This window comes from Melozone crissalis, unplaced genomic scaffold, assembly GCF_028551555.1.
Source record: "Melozone crissalis strain CALT ecotype California unplaced genomic scaffold, PUWL_Pcris_2 ptg000029l_1, whole genome shotgun sequence".
Classification (NCBI taxonomy): Eukaryota; Metazoa; Chordata; class Aves; order Passeriformes; family Passerellidae; genus Melozone; species Melozone crissalis.
Window position 1 is genome coordinate 1244185 of NW_026535807.1, and position 15934 is coordinate 1260118.

General features: G+C 49.9%; 1 protein-coding gene across 1 annotated transcript; it reads right to left on the reverse strand.

Moving 5' to 3' along the window:
• Positions 1-275: 275 nt before the first annotated feature.
• ARL8B (ADP ribosylation factor like GTPase 8B) lies at positions 276-14804 on the reverse strand. The gene is made up of 7 exons (XM_054281050.1): positions 14644-14804; positions 5683-5763; positions 5033-5106; positions 4520-4613; positions 3853-3920; positions 3552-3622; positions 276-2203 (listed from the first exon to the last, which is right to left on the reverse strand). The coding sequence occupies exons 1-7, from the start codon at positions 14764-14766 to the stop codon at positions 2154-2156; spliced, it is 561 nt and encodes a 186-aa protein (XP_054137025.1). The 5' UTR covers positions 14767-14804; the 3' UTR covers positions 276-2153.
• Between the last annotated feature and the right edge of the window lie 1130 nt (positions 14805-15934).

The window sequence follows — 15934 nt, forward strand, 5'->3', positions numbered from 1 at the left end:
CTTCAGACCCTGCAGCTGACCAGTGCTTTTCACACACACAAAAAAGCCCTGCAATCTGCTCAGACTGACTATCCCAGCTTGCTCAGGTAAGGGGAGCAAGCCCCAGGCCTCAAGGGTAGTTTTGTGAGCATTTCACTGGAAGAGTTGAACCACCGAATATAAATCAGCTCAGGTATTTACCAATCCTTCTTCCCCCACTGGAATCTTTGGCAGAGGAGACAAACATCCCATTGTGTTTTTCCATGATTTCAGCCACACCAACTCAAGTCAGGCAGTTAAGTGTCAATACAACCCTCAAAACATAAGTTTATTGAATAAAGCTGAAGAGCAGTAAACCAACATATGCATCCACCTAAATAAAAAAAAAAAATCACGTATTTACAAAGTTCAGTAATTGTATAAGTTGTTCACATGCAGAGAGTAATGCACAGGTTAACAATTGGTAGTGTTTGGATGCCATAAACGCTGAAAGCAGTGAAGTAGATAAACACCAAACACATCGAGTTTAGCTATAGGCCAGTTAACTAAACAGTGACCTGGTCCCCCACAAAGACTCACACATTCTAGTTTAGTTTCCTCATGATAGGCACAAGCAAGTTTGCTAAATAAAAGTAACTGTAGCAGTCCTGGAGAACTCGGGACTACAGTAGCAAGTTAATACACCCTCTCCTCTACAGCACCAGAGTATGGATTAATTGAAACCATGCTTCAGAGAACTGAAAGGGGACAGAAAGTTCAAATGTCACTTCAGACGGAAGGCAGGCAGCTGTAGTGTCTGCGCAGCAGCGCCAGAGCTGGGACAGGACAGTAAGGCCATGGCAGGCTGCAGTAACACTGGCTCTCAGAACAGAGGGGACAGGGCTGCTCCCAGGGGTGCAAACCACGCGAGGTGAGGAGTCACACACAGTGTGAGGCAACACAAGCAGCTGCACATGGATCTGCACACACCAGGAGCTACACTGACACTGCTGAAGAACAAACCAGTCCCAACAAGGCTGTCCCTTTAAATATGCTGAAGTCACTGAGAAAGTAAAGCTACAGAAACGTTACAGTCTTGAGTTTATACACACTTCCTAAGCTGCAGGAGCTAGTCAAGAGACAGGATCGATTCGTTGGCTCTCTTGTGCTTTGACACAGCAAAACATTTCATTGCATGTGACAGGCTTTGCACATGGTTACATCGAGAAAGCAGGCGGGTCTAGAGTTGTCACAATAGCCCAGGTATTCCATAGCACCAGGTGAAACTGTGCCCAGCCATTCCAGGAGCAGGAGAGACACTGACAATTACACACAGATTGTGCTAAAGGTCAACGACTGCCTCGATACAAGAGCATCAGTAATTTGGGTGTCATGCAGCTGCTCAGAATGCATGTTCTGGTTTCAGAGAGAGACCACGAGTATCTGGAGATAGAAAAATGTATTTGAACACAGCCTGATGTTCCTAGCGATTTGTTTTCATGCTGGAATACTCCAATTTTTGAAAGTTTGACATAACAGTCCATTCCCATCCCCCACGTAAATGTTAAACAGAAGCAACAGAATGATTTTAAACAGATGTCTTTCCTAATTCATCACGAGAGTTTTCTTTTTCAAGTGACAGGATCTCAGCTGTAGATTAGTGATGCTGATCTATGCCTTGTGCTCCCCTCTGCAAACAGTTTCCATTTCTCTGCTTACATACACACATCACATGCATCTGTGAGATCAATCAGTATCCCACAATTCACGCTTAAATGTTTTCTAACTACTGTATGTGGCATCTTACAGAATCTTAATGCTGTCAAGCATCAGCATCTTCAAGCCACTAAACACTAGAAATAAAACACTTGCTGAAAATCATATAAAAACCTGGCCCTGAAAAACCAGAACAGAGTGTACCATCGTAGTTAACATGGTAGAGATATTTCTTTAAAAAGCCCCCCCACGACCCTCCCACCACAGATGGTTGTAAAATAAATATTTGTGCTGACTTTATCATGACAACTCTAGTTGTTTTGTGACAGAATAGGAATACAAGTCTTCAGCAGTGCACATGAGAAATGAACCGTGAAAAGGCAGATTCTTGATACAGGATTTTGGGGTAGTATCTCATTATGGAGGGAAGTGGACAATTGAGATTATGGCCAACTGGTACTGGAGATTCCAGGAAGACTTCAGCTTCTTCTAGATTTTGAATGCTGAATAAGCCACTGAAGCGTGATATCTACAGGAGAGAGAAGAGAAGTTCCACATTCAAGTGTCTGTATCGGTGTAAGTGATAAGGCTTTGGTATCCCAGTGTCCCCAGCACAGGACAGGAATATCCCAGCCCTTCTCTAGAGGATGGCCAGGGCAGATGAGCACAATGATTTCCTGGATGTTTGCTGTCCTTGCTTTGCTCCTGTAACTGCTCAGCATGCTTTAGGTAACAATGACAGGCACTGCCCCACACATCCTGGTTCCTCAGTCCAGTCCATTTCTAGGAATAAGATATTCCTGCATGGGACACTTCACTGTGGCTCCAATAATTAGTTTCAGACCAGCAGTGCTCTGTTCAGCCAGCCTGCAGCTCCTGCCCTGATGAGCACAGAGCTGGCTGAGCCCTGTGGTACGAGGCATCGTGCTCCTCCCTGCCTGAAGGGGCTCTCCTAAGGAAGGGAAAGGCCCTGCCTTTTGCCTTGTGTGGATCTCCACAGAAAGGAGTCTCTGCTTCCATCCAGCATGTCTGAACATTGAACTGATGCTAAGGTGACAGAGTGGAAGCCACAAGTGCTCCACAGACTATTCCATTTTCCTAGAAAGAAGCTTTTTCCCCTATAAAGCCATCCTGGTATCCTTTAGAGCTTCTCCTGAGAGCATCACCCTGAAGTTTCCTCATCAGCAAACTCCCACTACCCTGGCAATGCACCAGTGTTAATCCCATGGCAGCCATAGAAGGCACCAGGAAAAGGGTGGAAAGTGTTGTTAAATTCCGTTTTCACTCAGCTGAGATGACTCAGTTTACTCACAAAGCTTATGGCAAATACCAGAGATTACAGGACATGGTTTCTGTTTGAACTCCCCAAGTTCTGAAGTAGATGATGTCTGTGCCAGAAAAAGGCACTCTGGCTGCAGGGGACTGGCAGATGCCACAACACAAACTGCTCTGATAACACAGCAAGGGAAGGTGATTATTTCAAGGGAAATAATCTTGGGGAATAAACTTGAGGAAAAACTTGCTGTGAGGACGTGGCATCCTGACCAAGTGAGGCAGAGGTGAGAGCACCTGACAGAAGTATAAAATCATTCAGGCCATGCCAATGGACTAGCCAGCTCTCTCCTACAAGCTGACTGAAGAAAGGGGCAGATTTCACAGGACTGGCATTTTTGGTAACTACAACCCCTAAAACTTTAACCCCAGTCAGGCCTCCTCACTGCCATCAGGAGTCATACTAAATTTAATCCATGCACTCACACACTGGTCCTTGATTTGTTCCTGGTTTCCTGAAGACAAGAAGTTTGTTTAAGAACTTAAAATCCCCCCAGTCCACCCTCAGACAGCACTTCATAATTCTCAGTGGTTTGGGTTGTTACCTATATTATCTTTCTCTTTGCAAGAAATTGAGTAGCAGCAGATTTCTCTGTCCTGAATAGCAGCAAGATTCCTAGGAAAGAGAGAACAGGTCAACACACATTTCACTGACACAAGGGCTCTTACTGACAATCTGAGCTGCTCCTCTGCCCCTTCCCCACACAACTTGTTCTGTACAATACTCAGTTACCTGCTCTTGCTGGGTTTTCCACTCATAAATGCGAGCTCCCTGATCTAATAACAACCCTATGTACATGAATTTATTGAGGAAGAGAAATGTTTCTTAGCAAGGGTTAGACTTACATCTTTTCAATTAGCTGTTTCTCATCCAAAGCATTAGGAAGGTCTCTCTTATTTCCAAGTACTAGAACCTGAAATCCAGAGAAGGAAATGGTTGTGGCTTTGCTTTAGAAAACCCCAAACAGACAAAAACCGCAATCAAAACCAGAAAACCAACAAACTTCAAGGGAGTCTCATGAGCAGTGTGGATCTGTCTATTAAATCTAATGGAATAAGATATTCACAGTTAAACCAGATCAATAAAGAAGACTGACCTAGTCACAGGGAAAGAGGGGGTACAAATAAACTGTTCTGTGCAAAGAGCAAGCAAAAGAATATGTCAGCTGATAAATCTGAGAACATTTGCAGCACACTCATTGAGATTCCCCAAACTTACTCTACAGTTCTGTACTACACTGTGGTTAACCTTTAGTCAACAGCACAAACTCATACTGTGGAATCCTCTAAACTTCTGCCTTAATTGTATTTATTATGTTTTGTGAGCACTGAGTGAAATAAGACCACTGAAGGTCAATAATTGGTTTGAGGCACTGGGGGCAGGCACTGTCCATGTCTATACTGACCAGTAAGGTTGGGCCCTATAATTCAGAGTTCAAGGCAGACTTCAGAGTTGCTCAAGTGTGCACATTCCTCAGAGACATTTAATGGTGTCTAAGGTGATGTTACTTACAGGGATTCCTTGTAGCTGGGGCTTATCTAGAAGATTGTGCAGCTCATTCCGAGAGGCTTCTATTTTGTCACGATCTGCAGCATCTACCATGTAGCTTTAAAGAGAATTTCAGGTTAGGTCAGCGACACTGAGCTCCTGCAGAAACATCACTTTTTTTTTTTTTTCCTTTACACTGCCAGGTTTGGGCACACTCAACAAGGCTTTCAACAGAGTCAGGATTTCTGAGCAAAGAATTTAGTTCTTTTAAAAAAATATTTTAAGACCAGAGCAGAAGGAAGATGCTTTGAGTTAGCACTGCCACCCAGTTCAGACAGGGAGGAGTTAGTACTCCAGATCAGACACTGATAACATAACCCATCTGAGCCCTGAACTGAAGGGTGAACAAGGTCCGTGTGGTTGCAGGGCAGGTTCAGAACCACAAGGAGAACTACAGAGTGAGGCATGCAGTGTCAGGGAGGCTCCCAGAGAAGGAAGGCCGTGTGAAGGAAGCAGAGCTGAAGGAAGGACACTTACACAATAGCATTAACTCCTCTGCAATATCGCTCCCACATGCTCCGGAATCGGGGCTGCCCTCCTATATCCCAAATCTTAAGGCAAGGGGAGAAAGACAATTTAGCCATGCACTGTGTTCAAACATGTCAGGCAAAGATAAGACAAGAAATCACTACAGCTTTTCCTTTCTCCTTAAGCAGCTGCTTGACCCCTCCCATGCTAAAACAGGAACAATTCCCTGCACAGCTGCTCAGAGCTTAGGGCCAGCAGCAGGAGGTGCAAACTGGAGCACCTAGCACCAGATGTAACAGCATCCTGTGTATGAAGGTTACATACTGAGCTACACAAGAAAACACAATGTATTCACTTCAAAATCCTTCCCCTAAGCAAACTGATGAGCAGGAAAGCAGCATCTCTGGGCCTCAAACACTCAGATCTAAGCCAGACAGCATCATCACAACAGTGCTTTAGCTAGTCCATGAACCTGGGAATCACACACAGATTCTCAATTCAGAAACTCCATAAATAAACATAAATGTCTTCTTAAGCTCGACAGATTTAGCTGAGCCTCTTCAGTGTTCTATATTCGCCTCAAGGCTGGAAGCAAAACAGAGCAAACATGTAAATTTCAAACTAGAACCTAAAGGAAACAGTCAACAATGGCAACATACCTTTATTGTAACATTACCCTTTGTAACCTTCCTCATGTTGAAGCCCACAGTAGGAATCATATCTTCACTGAACTGACCTGACTGGAAAAAAGAAAAACAGAGAAAGTTAAATTTAGTGCTTATCTGACACAAGTGGTTTACATAGTAAAATATCACAAGCTTTTTCTAACCATTCACCTCCCAACTGAAGGTTTTACGGCCAAGAAGTCGTGGATGTTAAATCCATGTGTACTGGAGCTTGTGTGCAGTCAGACAACTCATTTCTTACAAGCACTGAAATCGTTTTTCAAGCCCTGAGGCAGCCAGGGGAGCAAAGTCACCTGGGGAAGAGCTTTGCACAGCTCAGCAGATGGACAGGCAGGGCAAGGGAGGAAGGAGCCATTCACCTGCTGGAGCCAAGGCCTGCCCGTGGGGATCTCCCAGGTACCTGGGAGCTAGAAACATCCAGAAGGGCTCCCTGTGATGCAAGCTGCTCTCTGGCCAGCCTTTGCAGCAATCCATCACTCCTGTGGAGGAAGCCTCCAGCCCACAGGTATGGGGTGACTCCCTGAGGAGCGTGAGAGGCTGCAAAGTGGAAGGACCTGCCGGGTCAGCTTCCTGCAGGGCCAGTGTCCGGCGTGCGCAGCAGCGGGAAATGCAGCTCCAGAGGATCTGAGCCTGTTTCCAGCATCGCTCCCAGCTGGGACAGAGCTGCTGCAAGCGGCACTGCACTGGAGAGCTTCTCCAGCAGCAGATGTTTTACTGCCTGTAACACTTCCATCTGCAGCAGCCTGAGAGCCAAGTTCCCAACTAGCTCCTGCAGCCACAACAAGAGTTCTCAACACTACTACAGATTTCTCCCTTGGCTGTTTGGCAGAAGGTGAATCAGCCACAGTGGCCATTACGAAGCTCACTACATCCATTATGTGTAATAGAAACAGACAGTCAAGCACACTTGGAAAAATTAGGGTTGATCCCAAAGCATTCAGTTGTTTAATTAGGGTTTGGTATCACAGCAGCAAAGTCTGCATCTCTCCCCTGACACTGGCCAGAGAAGTTTCCTGGGGTTCAAAGGCTTTGGGGATCTCTGAAGCAGGCACACCACCCCAGAGTTAGGGCCTGACTGCCCACAGGCTGCAAGGAGCAACTCCAGGTGGCCATGAAGGGCAGCAGCTCCTGGCTTGTATCCGGAGCAGTGTGGGCAGCAGGACCAGGGCTGCACGAGGAGCTTGGGTCAGACCTGCAGCACTGCTCCAGAAGCCACTCTACCCCTTCTAACGTGGCAGGGCGGGTGCCCAATGGGAATGCCAGCCCAGGAAATGCCCATTCCTGCCCCAAATGCCAGGGCCTGAGCTGCCCATTGCAGCCAGAGTGACCAGCACAGCCCAGAGCCCATGGTCAGCTGTGCTGCCACGCCTGGGCAGCTCAGCTCAGCTCCTCAAACCAACCTTGCCTCTCAAGGGTCACTTGCCAGTCGCTCAAGCACCACAGCATTCCTGCCTCCACATTCCTGCCTCCAGTCACATCCCACACCCACAGCTCCTATCCCAGCGTCTCCCAAGCACTCCCTGAGCCTCCACCTCTGCTGCTGAGCCTTACCCCACATGCTGCCAACTATTCCCACTCAGATCCTTCCAGATCCTTCTCTCGAGAGCTGTTCTTATCAATAGGAACACACATTCCAGGAACCCGCAGGACTCATCACTTCCCTGCTGCGTTTATTTCCAGCAGACACGTGGGAAGCTGAGGTGTCCTATGAGAACAAGGCCTAGCCACAGTGAGACTGCTCCCAGCAGCTCGAGGAGGATTTTGGTGCCTCTTCATCCTGGGCTGGGTGGTCTAGAGGAGACTCCCACTGGGATATCTGCCTTGTTGGCTGATTCCTGCCCATAAACCACCTTATCGTGATCCTCATCAAGCTCTAGGCTGCCCAAACACTCCCTGCCCATCCCTGTGAGGAGTTTACAGCCCTCCCTTGCAGCACTCCCTGTGCCAGTCATCCCACTAATTGCAGCACCCATTTCATGTTCTCCCACTGCTCTTTCAGGCCACAGATTCCTGCAGATTGGAGCAGCGCTTCATTTGCCACAAATTTAATGTAATGTTGAAATTACTGTGACCCGCCACAGGGAAACTTTTACAGAATCTTCAGGAAAGCTGCTGCATCTGATTCCTTCCCAAGTGCTCACTACCCACGCTGCACATCCCCTGACTTGTTCTGACTTGCTTAAAACCTCAAACCCTTAAACCTGCAGTCACCCAGTTGAGTTTCAGCTGTTCTCTGCTTTGCAGAGGGATGATCCAGAGCTGACATGAACACACGGGTCAGCTCAGGTCTTCATTTGAAAGACCCTCCCCTGACATGAGTGTGGGTGTTCCTCTGCTCACTGGACCCAGAAGAAGCTATTGGAAGTCCCCTTCTCTTTTAAGACAGGTCAAAAATTGGTTAAAACGATTGTAAAGGATTTTAGCAGCAGACAGTGATCTCCTTTGATGGATTCTGCTACCACATTCAACTGCCTTGGCCCAGAAACTGTTCTCTACACTCAGAATTTAGAGGGCTTGTGTTTACTACCTCCTCAGAGGAAAAAAGCCAGGAATTCAGCTTCAACTTGGTGTATTCATATGCAAAAGCTACTCGAAGAGCAGCACAAAAGGAACATACTTTTACTAGCAGTCACTTGGTTTGAATCAGCCTTCCCTCCCAGAGCAGAGTGCTCGGTGCTGGTGCTATCGCTGTGTGCTCACAATTAGATGCTTTCTCCTGAAACACCAGCTTTAAAACAAGCTTGATATGCACAGCAATATTGTCGATTGCCGATGGGAAAGCCTCTGGCTGCTGTCACACACGCTCATCAAGGACAGCAGCCTTGTTCCCAGCACGGCAGCCCACCCCAGCAGGGCTCCGGAAGGGCAGGAGCTGTCCCAGCAGCGACTCTGCTGCCAGCCTCAGCCCCGAGGTCACACAGACACAGCACCAGCACAAACCCAAGGTCACCAAACAAAGTTAACTCCAAGCCTGTGGGAGATAAGGGCCGGGGAGACTAAACAGAGCCATTTCAGAGGCCACCAAGAGCCCCCAGGACCAATCCTTCAGCCTCCTGGTTTGAGAGATGCTCCCTTCAAAGCTCCTGGAGAACCCAAACATGAGATTTTAGTGCAGCATGAACCCACTTACCCAGATGAGTACTTATTATTGAGAGCAGCAGAACTGCATCCAGACTGAACTAAGGGACTTTATTCCGTGGATCAGTTTGGGTTCAGCTCACCCAGTATCAGTGGCAGCACTAAAGCACAGACTGCAGCATTTCTGAGCAAGCCAGCTACAGGTACAGCTCATTTCCCAGAGGAAAACTTTGGACAAGTGACAACTTGTCATCTCCTGACATTCCAGAAGTGTATAAGGATGCAAGTTTAGTCTCTTCTATAATTTAATTAATATTACAACAACCTTATTAAACCTACCATTTCCAGTTGTCTCGAGTCAAACCATAAACCAAACAAAACACATTTTGGTTTCTTCATCTGCCTCTCCAAAACCATAAGCTACAGCCAGAAACTCAAATTCCAGGGAGTTATAGAGCAGTAGAGTGGTTTCACTTGGGAGGAACCTCAAAGCCCATCCAGTTCCCCCCTGCCACGGGCAGGGGCACCTTGCACTGCCCCAGACTGCTCCAAGCCCTGTCCAGCCTGGCCCTGGACAGCCCCCTAAGCAGCTTGATTCTGATTGCACAGCCTGCACAAGGACATTGTTTGTATCATCAGAGAAGGTCAGGGCAGCCTTTAGTTTGCATCTCATAAAGCTGACATGATTCATTACTGTTACAGGACCCATTTCTTCATAGGGACTCTGTATCACACAGGAAAGATTGTTTTATCTTTAATCATAATACCTTTCATCCAGCTAGATGAGATCACAAACAAGCTTAACCAACTCAGAGACAACACCACTGGAGTATGGAATGCAGCCAGGACACTCCCAATCCACCTGAACCAGAATATTACACTAAACCCTGCTGCTCATCCCTAAAAATTTCTTTCTTTTTACACTAAGAAAAAATGCTGCATGTCTCCAAAATGGCTTCTTAAAAAAATTATTTAAAAAGCAGTGCAATTTTAGCATTATATCAAGCTACCCCTACACTAAGCCTCCTCTGCAACACTCATAGCCTCAACCAAGCAGTGCCTCATAAATGGACAAATCAACTTTCTACAGGCCAGCTTCCTTCTTTAGGAAATACTTCAGTGTTCCAGCCACTTGAGATCACGATCAGAAGCCTGAACTCCAGATTAGAAACTTAATCCCTGAAAGGCTTCCCAACAGCACTTCCAGGAATGATTCCTGCAGAAACCAAAACAGTGGTATATGACAAGAAAAGGCATTTTTATTTCCCCAGCCCTGAGTTTAACTGAATGTTTAACAAGACATGGACTGCTTAGCAAATATTGACCATAAAGAAGGCATATGTCTGTCTAGAAGGCAGTCATGTAAGAGCTCAGGACATTTCATGTTTCTGATAGTCAAGAAAAATGTCCTTATCCAGATGTTACCACTTAAAGCTCTGCCATTGCTTACCAAGTGCTCTAAAGGAACTCAGTACCAAGATGGAAAAAGGAGATTCTGATTTCAGTCACCTGTTTTAGCCCATCTAGGGTGCAGGCAGCAGGACCTCAAAGAAAAGGTCTGAGTCACCTCCTAGGAGCTTTATTAGCTAATGAAGTGATGCAATGCATTTCAAGAGACTTCTGCCATTAAGAAACACTTCAAATTTTATCAGCCTTCTCCCTTAGCCACGGTGTGTATGAAGTGACAACACACGGGATCTATGGCCTGCCTGGGTATTCAAGAGGCATTAAAACAGCAGTGCAGCTCTTTAGAGCAATATTTTCCTGCACTTCTCTGGTGCGACTTCTTCAAGCCTAAGTTACTTCTAACAGCCATGAGAACAGAAGGAAGTTGCAGCTCCCAGCTGGCCAAACGAATCTTTCCTTGAGAGGCACTTCAGGAATTGCCTCTCTCTAGAAACCACAGTCTCATTCCAACACTTGCCAGATATTCCAAAGTTAAAAATCCAACCACACTAATTCAGGCTCTGACACAAATCCTAAAGAGGGACCTTATTTACCCTGTCACCACAAACAGCTTGAGTTTAGCTCTTTAACCTGATAACCATATCAGAAAAGTCCAACTTCTTCCCACTCCTCCAGATCTCTGCTCACTGACTATCAGGCTAATGAGCTTCAGTGCCAAACACCTGGATCAAGGATCAACCTGCCAGGCATCAGGGAAGGCTTCTACAGAAACCCCAGTGCACGCCACTATTCCGTGCAATAGGCTGTGGAGGCTGCAGGGGGGCCCCACTATTCCCCAGCTGCAGGGGTGTCCCGTTGTTCCCCGGCTGCAGGGGAGCCCCGTTGTCCCCCATCTGCACGGGTGCCCCACTGTTCCCCAGCTGCACGGGTGCCCCACTGTTCCCCAGCTGCAGGGGAGCCCCGTTGTCCCCCATCTGCACGGGTGCCCCACTGTCCCCCAGCTGCACGGGTGCCCCACTGTTCCCAAGCTGCAGGGGTGCCCCGTTGTCCCCCAGCTGCAGGGGAGCCCTGCTGTCCCCCATCTGCAGGGGTGCCCTGCTGTCCCCCATCTGCAGGGGTGCCCTGCTGTTCCCCAGCTGCACGGGTGCCCTGCTGTTCCCCATCTGCAGGGGTGCCCTGCTGTCCCCCATCTGCAGGGGTGCCCTGCTGTCCCCCATCTGCAGGGGAGCCCTGCTGTCCCCCAGCAGCACACCTGCAGGGCCGTGGGCAGGCTCAGCTTACTTGAGTCGTGTTTCAGTGGCCTCACACGGCCCCAGCAGCCCCTCGTGCTCCCCACAGCAGCATTGCCAGCTCCAGCTCTGGGCTGAGGGAATGGCCACGAGCTGCAAACACCAGCAGGTCCTGCAGAGGCTGTAAATAATGGGCATTCGCAGGGCTCGGCTCAGGAGCCGACAATCCCAGATGCGATCCCGGGATGACACGCAGTTTCTGTGAATAAGAGCCACAGGCCAATCCACATTAGGGAAATTAGGACCAGGAAGAAATTATATCCTCCCTTGTGAGCAAGTTTACTCACACACATGGAAAACTTATGCTTAATATCTAATTAGAGACAGTGACTAATGCAGAGCCTTAGAAAAGCAGAAGCTGCATTAGCTGAATCCAGCTCTAACGAGATTTCACTGCTAATGTTGGGTTTTAAACCTCCTAATCAAACTGAACACAGGAGGGTTGGGGTTGGGAGGGACATTCAAGCCCATCCAGTGCCACCCCTGCCATGGCAGGGACACCTCCCACTGTCCCAGGCTGCTCCAAGCCCTGTCCAAGCTGCCCTTGGGATCCAGGGGCAGCCACAGCTGCTCTGGGAACCTGTGCCAGGGCCTGCCCACCCCCAGGGAAGGATTTATCCCCAATATCTAATCTAACCTCTCCATCTCGCAGTTCAAACCCATTCCCTCTTGTCCTCTCTCCAGGCCCTTGTTTAGCCTGATTACAAATCAAGTGTTTGTTTACACTGGAGGAATAAACGTGATCAAAACCCACCACCGATCTAGAAGAGGATTATTCTAGAACTGGACTGTCTGCCTCTCGTGGCCTGTCCACTGCAGCAGCAGCCAGGCCCTGTACCAGCTTCCCTGTGTAACTGGGTGAGTTTTCCCTCTGGTTCCATATGCCTGATTGGATGGGCAGAGATTACATTAGACATTTATATTGGATTAAACTCACTGCTGGCAGACTGGCAGCAGCCTTTTGTTAGGCAGCACACAACCTCCTGAGCCACAGCAAGCTCCTGGTGAGCACTCCAGCCTTTGGAGCTGTCCTACAGGACATCTTGCTGTGTCATTCCTTCATTTCAGTTTTGAGGAATCCCAACAGCCTCATCCACCCAAACCATTAACTGGCCTGCACAGAGCAGTTGTTCTTTTCCTGCACTCATCCCCAGATACAGACTCTGAACTGAAGTCAGTCAAGGAAGCAAATAAGGAAACAGCTCTGCGTGCCATGGACTGCACTGCTCTGAAAAGTGATTTTGCACTGGAAGCTGAAGCTTATGCCATTATTTTGTTTAAACCAATAATACAGACCTGGGCAAACCCTTTCCCTCTGCTTTTTTGTGTAAAGGCTCACCAGATTTCCTAATTAAAAACTTCAGAAATGTGACCTGATGCTCCCAAACTAAACCAGCTAAGGAGGCTGGGTCAGCACGCTCAGCAGCTTCCTCCCTGTCCGGGGTTTTGCAAGGCTCCCTGAATGGCACTCACTCAGATGAATGCCTGGGTGTGATCCCAACATGTGGCTGAAACCGTGCAAGATCCAACCCCCGCAGAGGAGGCGGAAACAGCTCCAGCTTTACTTGGGGAAACTTCTCCAACTGGAGACAACTTAGGTGCAGTTACTACAGCTGTGACTGCTGCACATACCTGCAGTGAGTTTCACAGGTAACTCCCCCAACTCGTGCTGCTGCTACTATACAGAAGCAAAGCATTTTTTGGTCAAGTGTCATCACCAGGAGGACTCCAGATGATTAACAGCCTGCCCAGAGCCCCCAGGTGCAGAAACACTCCAACAGTACCAGCTCAGCAGCCACAGATTGAGGCTGTACAACACTCTCAGAGCTCCATTTCTACAAATCCAAGCCAAGATGTATTGATAGAGTGTGAAAGAAAAGGTTCCTGTCATTCCTGGGTTATTCCAGCAACTTTTAGCTGGCAACAAGCCAGAGAAGTTACCTTTCATGAAGTAACCCATTTTCCATGATCATCAGGAGCCCACTGAGTGCTCACACCTGAGCTACACGAGGGCTTGGTTATGGTTTGCCAGGATGTTTGTCAGTGTGCAAGGATGATGCATAACTGCAAGAGAATGAAAGTCCTTTTCCCAGCCACTAACTCATTCAACTGGCACTTAAATAAATACAAATTTACAAGTATTCCATGGTGCTAAGGACACAGCCTCAACAACCAAGAGACAAGCTGAAGGTGTGCTCACTCTAAAGCTGGAGACATCAGCTTTCTGATTCCGGTGCACTGCACTCAGGTCACCCAGACTCCCTGAAAAACCAAAAGACCCCTGGCTGCCCATTTCAGGAGCTGCCAAAGTCCAGCTTGTCTCCTGGAATGTTTTCCATCCCATTCATCAGCAGAGCAGGACACTGATGAAGTTGAACACGCCATTTAGGCAAAGCCACTCTTTATCTCGTTCAACAATGGAAAAGCTTCGTGTAGGAGTATTCCCACACCCTTCCTTTACCTGCTCCAGGCACATCACCAGATCAGCAGGCCCCAGTGCTGATGGGCTGCTGATGGGCTTGTAAGCTGTAGTTCTCGGGTAAGTTACCCCTTAAGAGAAAGATTATTTGATATGGGTTCCAGCAATCGATCAGCAAATATTTGAGAGGAGAACCGTGAGTAGGTGCTAACACTTAAGTGATTTAGGACTACCGAAAAGCAGTCAAAGGGAGGCGGCAGCTGAAGACACACACAAAGTTATCTCCACATCTGCTAAGAGAGCCCCGCCACACCGACACCCTGACTGAAAGGCGCCTTCCGAGCCCGCTGTGGGGCCGACCCTGCTGGGGGATCGGTGGCACCACGGATCCCCAAAGGTTTACGGAGGCACGGCAGCCCCCGAGGCTCGGCCGTAGCCCCAGCGAGGGCTCACACGCTGCTCCCCGCGGCCCGGCCCGGTCCGGTCCAGCTCCATCCCCGCAGCCCCGGCCCCGCTCCATCCCCGCGGCCCGGCTGGGCCTGGCCCGGCCCCGCTCCATCCCCGCAGCCCGGCCCCGCTCCATCCCCGCGGCCCCGGCCCGGCTCCATCCCCGCAGCCCGGTCCCGCTCCATCCCCGCGGCCCGGCTGGGCCTGGCCCGGTCCCGCTCCATCCCCGCGGCCCCGGCCCCGCTCCATGCCCGCGGCCCCGGGCCCAGCTCGGCCCCCGCCCGCCCCGCTCACCGCGATGACGTTGACGAAGGTGGTCTTGCCCGAGTACTGCAGCCCCACCAGGGTCAGCTCCATCTCCTCCTTCCAGAAGAGCGAGCGGAACCAGTCGAGCAGCCGGGACAGCAGCGCCAGCATCGTGGCGGCGGGCGGGCGGGCGGGCCGGGGGCGCTGCGGGCCGGGCCGGGGGCGCTGCGGGTCGGGCCGGGCGATGGCTCCGGCGGGCCGGGACGCTGCGGGCCGGGCTGTGCCGGGCTGTGCCGTGCCGAGCCGCGCTGGGCTGTGCCGGGCGCTGCTCTCGGCCGCTCCGGGACAGCCGCGCTCGTCCGGGCCCGGCTCCCCCCGCCGCCCTCACGTGACGCCGCGGTCACCCGGCCCCGCCGGCCCCGCCCCGGCCCGCAGCGCCCCCTGGCGGCCGGAGGACCCGCGGCGGGACAGGGCGGGGCGGGGCCGCCATGGTGGGTGCGGTGAGGAGTGACACCTCCCTGATCCCGCCATGGTGGGTGTGGCGAGGAGGGTGTGACACACCTGAGCCGCCATGTCGGGTGTGGTGAGATGTGACACACCTGAGCTGCCATGTTCGGTGTGGTGAGGAGGGCTGTGTCACCCAAGCCCACCATGGAGCAGGGTGGGCGGTGGTGACACCCGTGACCCTGCCATGGAGCAGGCTGTGCCCTGCCTTCTCCATCACAGGCTCCATTGGGTTGGGGAAGACCCCCAAGGTCATCGAGTCCAGCACCACCTTGTCACCCAGACCTTGTCACTACATCCAGTCGTTCCTTGGACACCTCCCGGGATGGAGACTCCTCCACCACTCTGGGCAGCCCCTTCCAGCACCTGACCACCCTTTCCACGAAGAAATTCCTCTTGGTGTCCAACCTGAGTGTTCCCTGGCACAGATTCCGTCCGTGTCCTCTTGTCCTTGCCTACTATGGTGGGGATGGGGTAAAGGTGCCAACCCTCACCGCTCACACACCATCACTGCAGTGCTGTGAGGGCCCCTCAGGGCCACCCACAAATCCAATCCCAGCTCGCAGAGGAATAAGGATTAAAAAAACTTCAACTGCAATATTCCCAGTTAGCCCAAGTATGTTTTAATCAAGTGAAATACAAAACCTTTTGTGTGCTCACAGAACTTCCAAAACCAAAGGGACAAGCCACTTCACCTCGTTATTCCCAGTTACCTTCACATAAATCAGACGTTCTCCAGAAGTTCCTGCCTTTTGCATGGACTTTGGTAAACTGACTTTCTACTTGAGCCAAATAAACTATGAGTAGATAAGTAGTATCTAAACAGGTAACACTG

Excerpts from the sequence above, each read along its gene's own strand:
- ARL8B (XM_054281050.1), bottom strand. The coding sequence starts at position 14,766 with ATGCTGGCGCTGCTGTCCCGGCTGCTCGACTGGTTCCGCTCGCTCTTC. Across the intron at positions 5,107-5,682 it reads AGGGTAATGTTACAATAAAG|ATTTGGGATATAGGAGGGCA; the intron begins GTATGTTGCCAT and ends CCTTGCCTTAAG. Across the intron at positions 3,623-3,852 it reads AAACAGCTAATTGAAAAGAT|GAATCTTGCTGCTATTCAGG; the intron begins GTAAGTCTAACC and ends TCTCTTTCCTAG.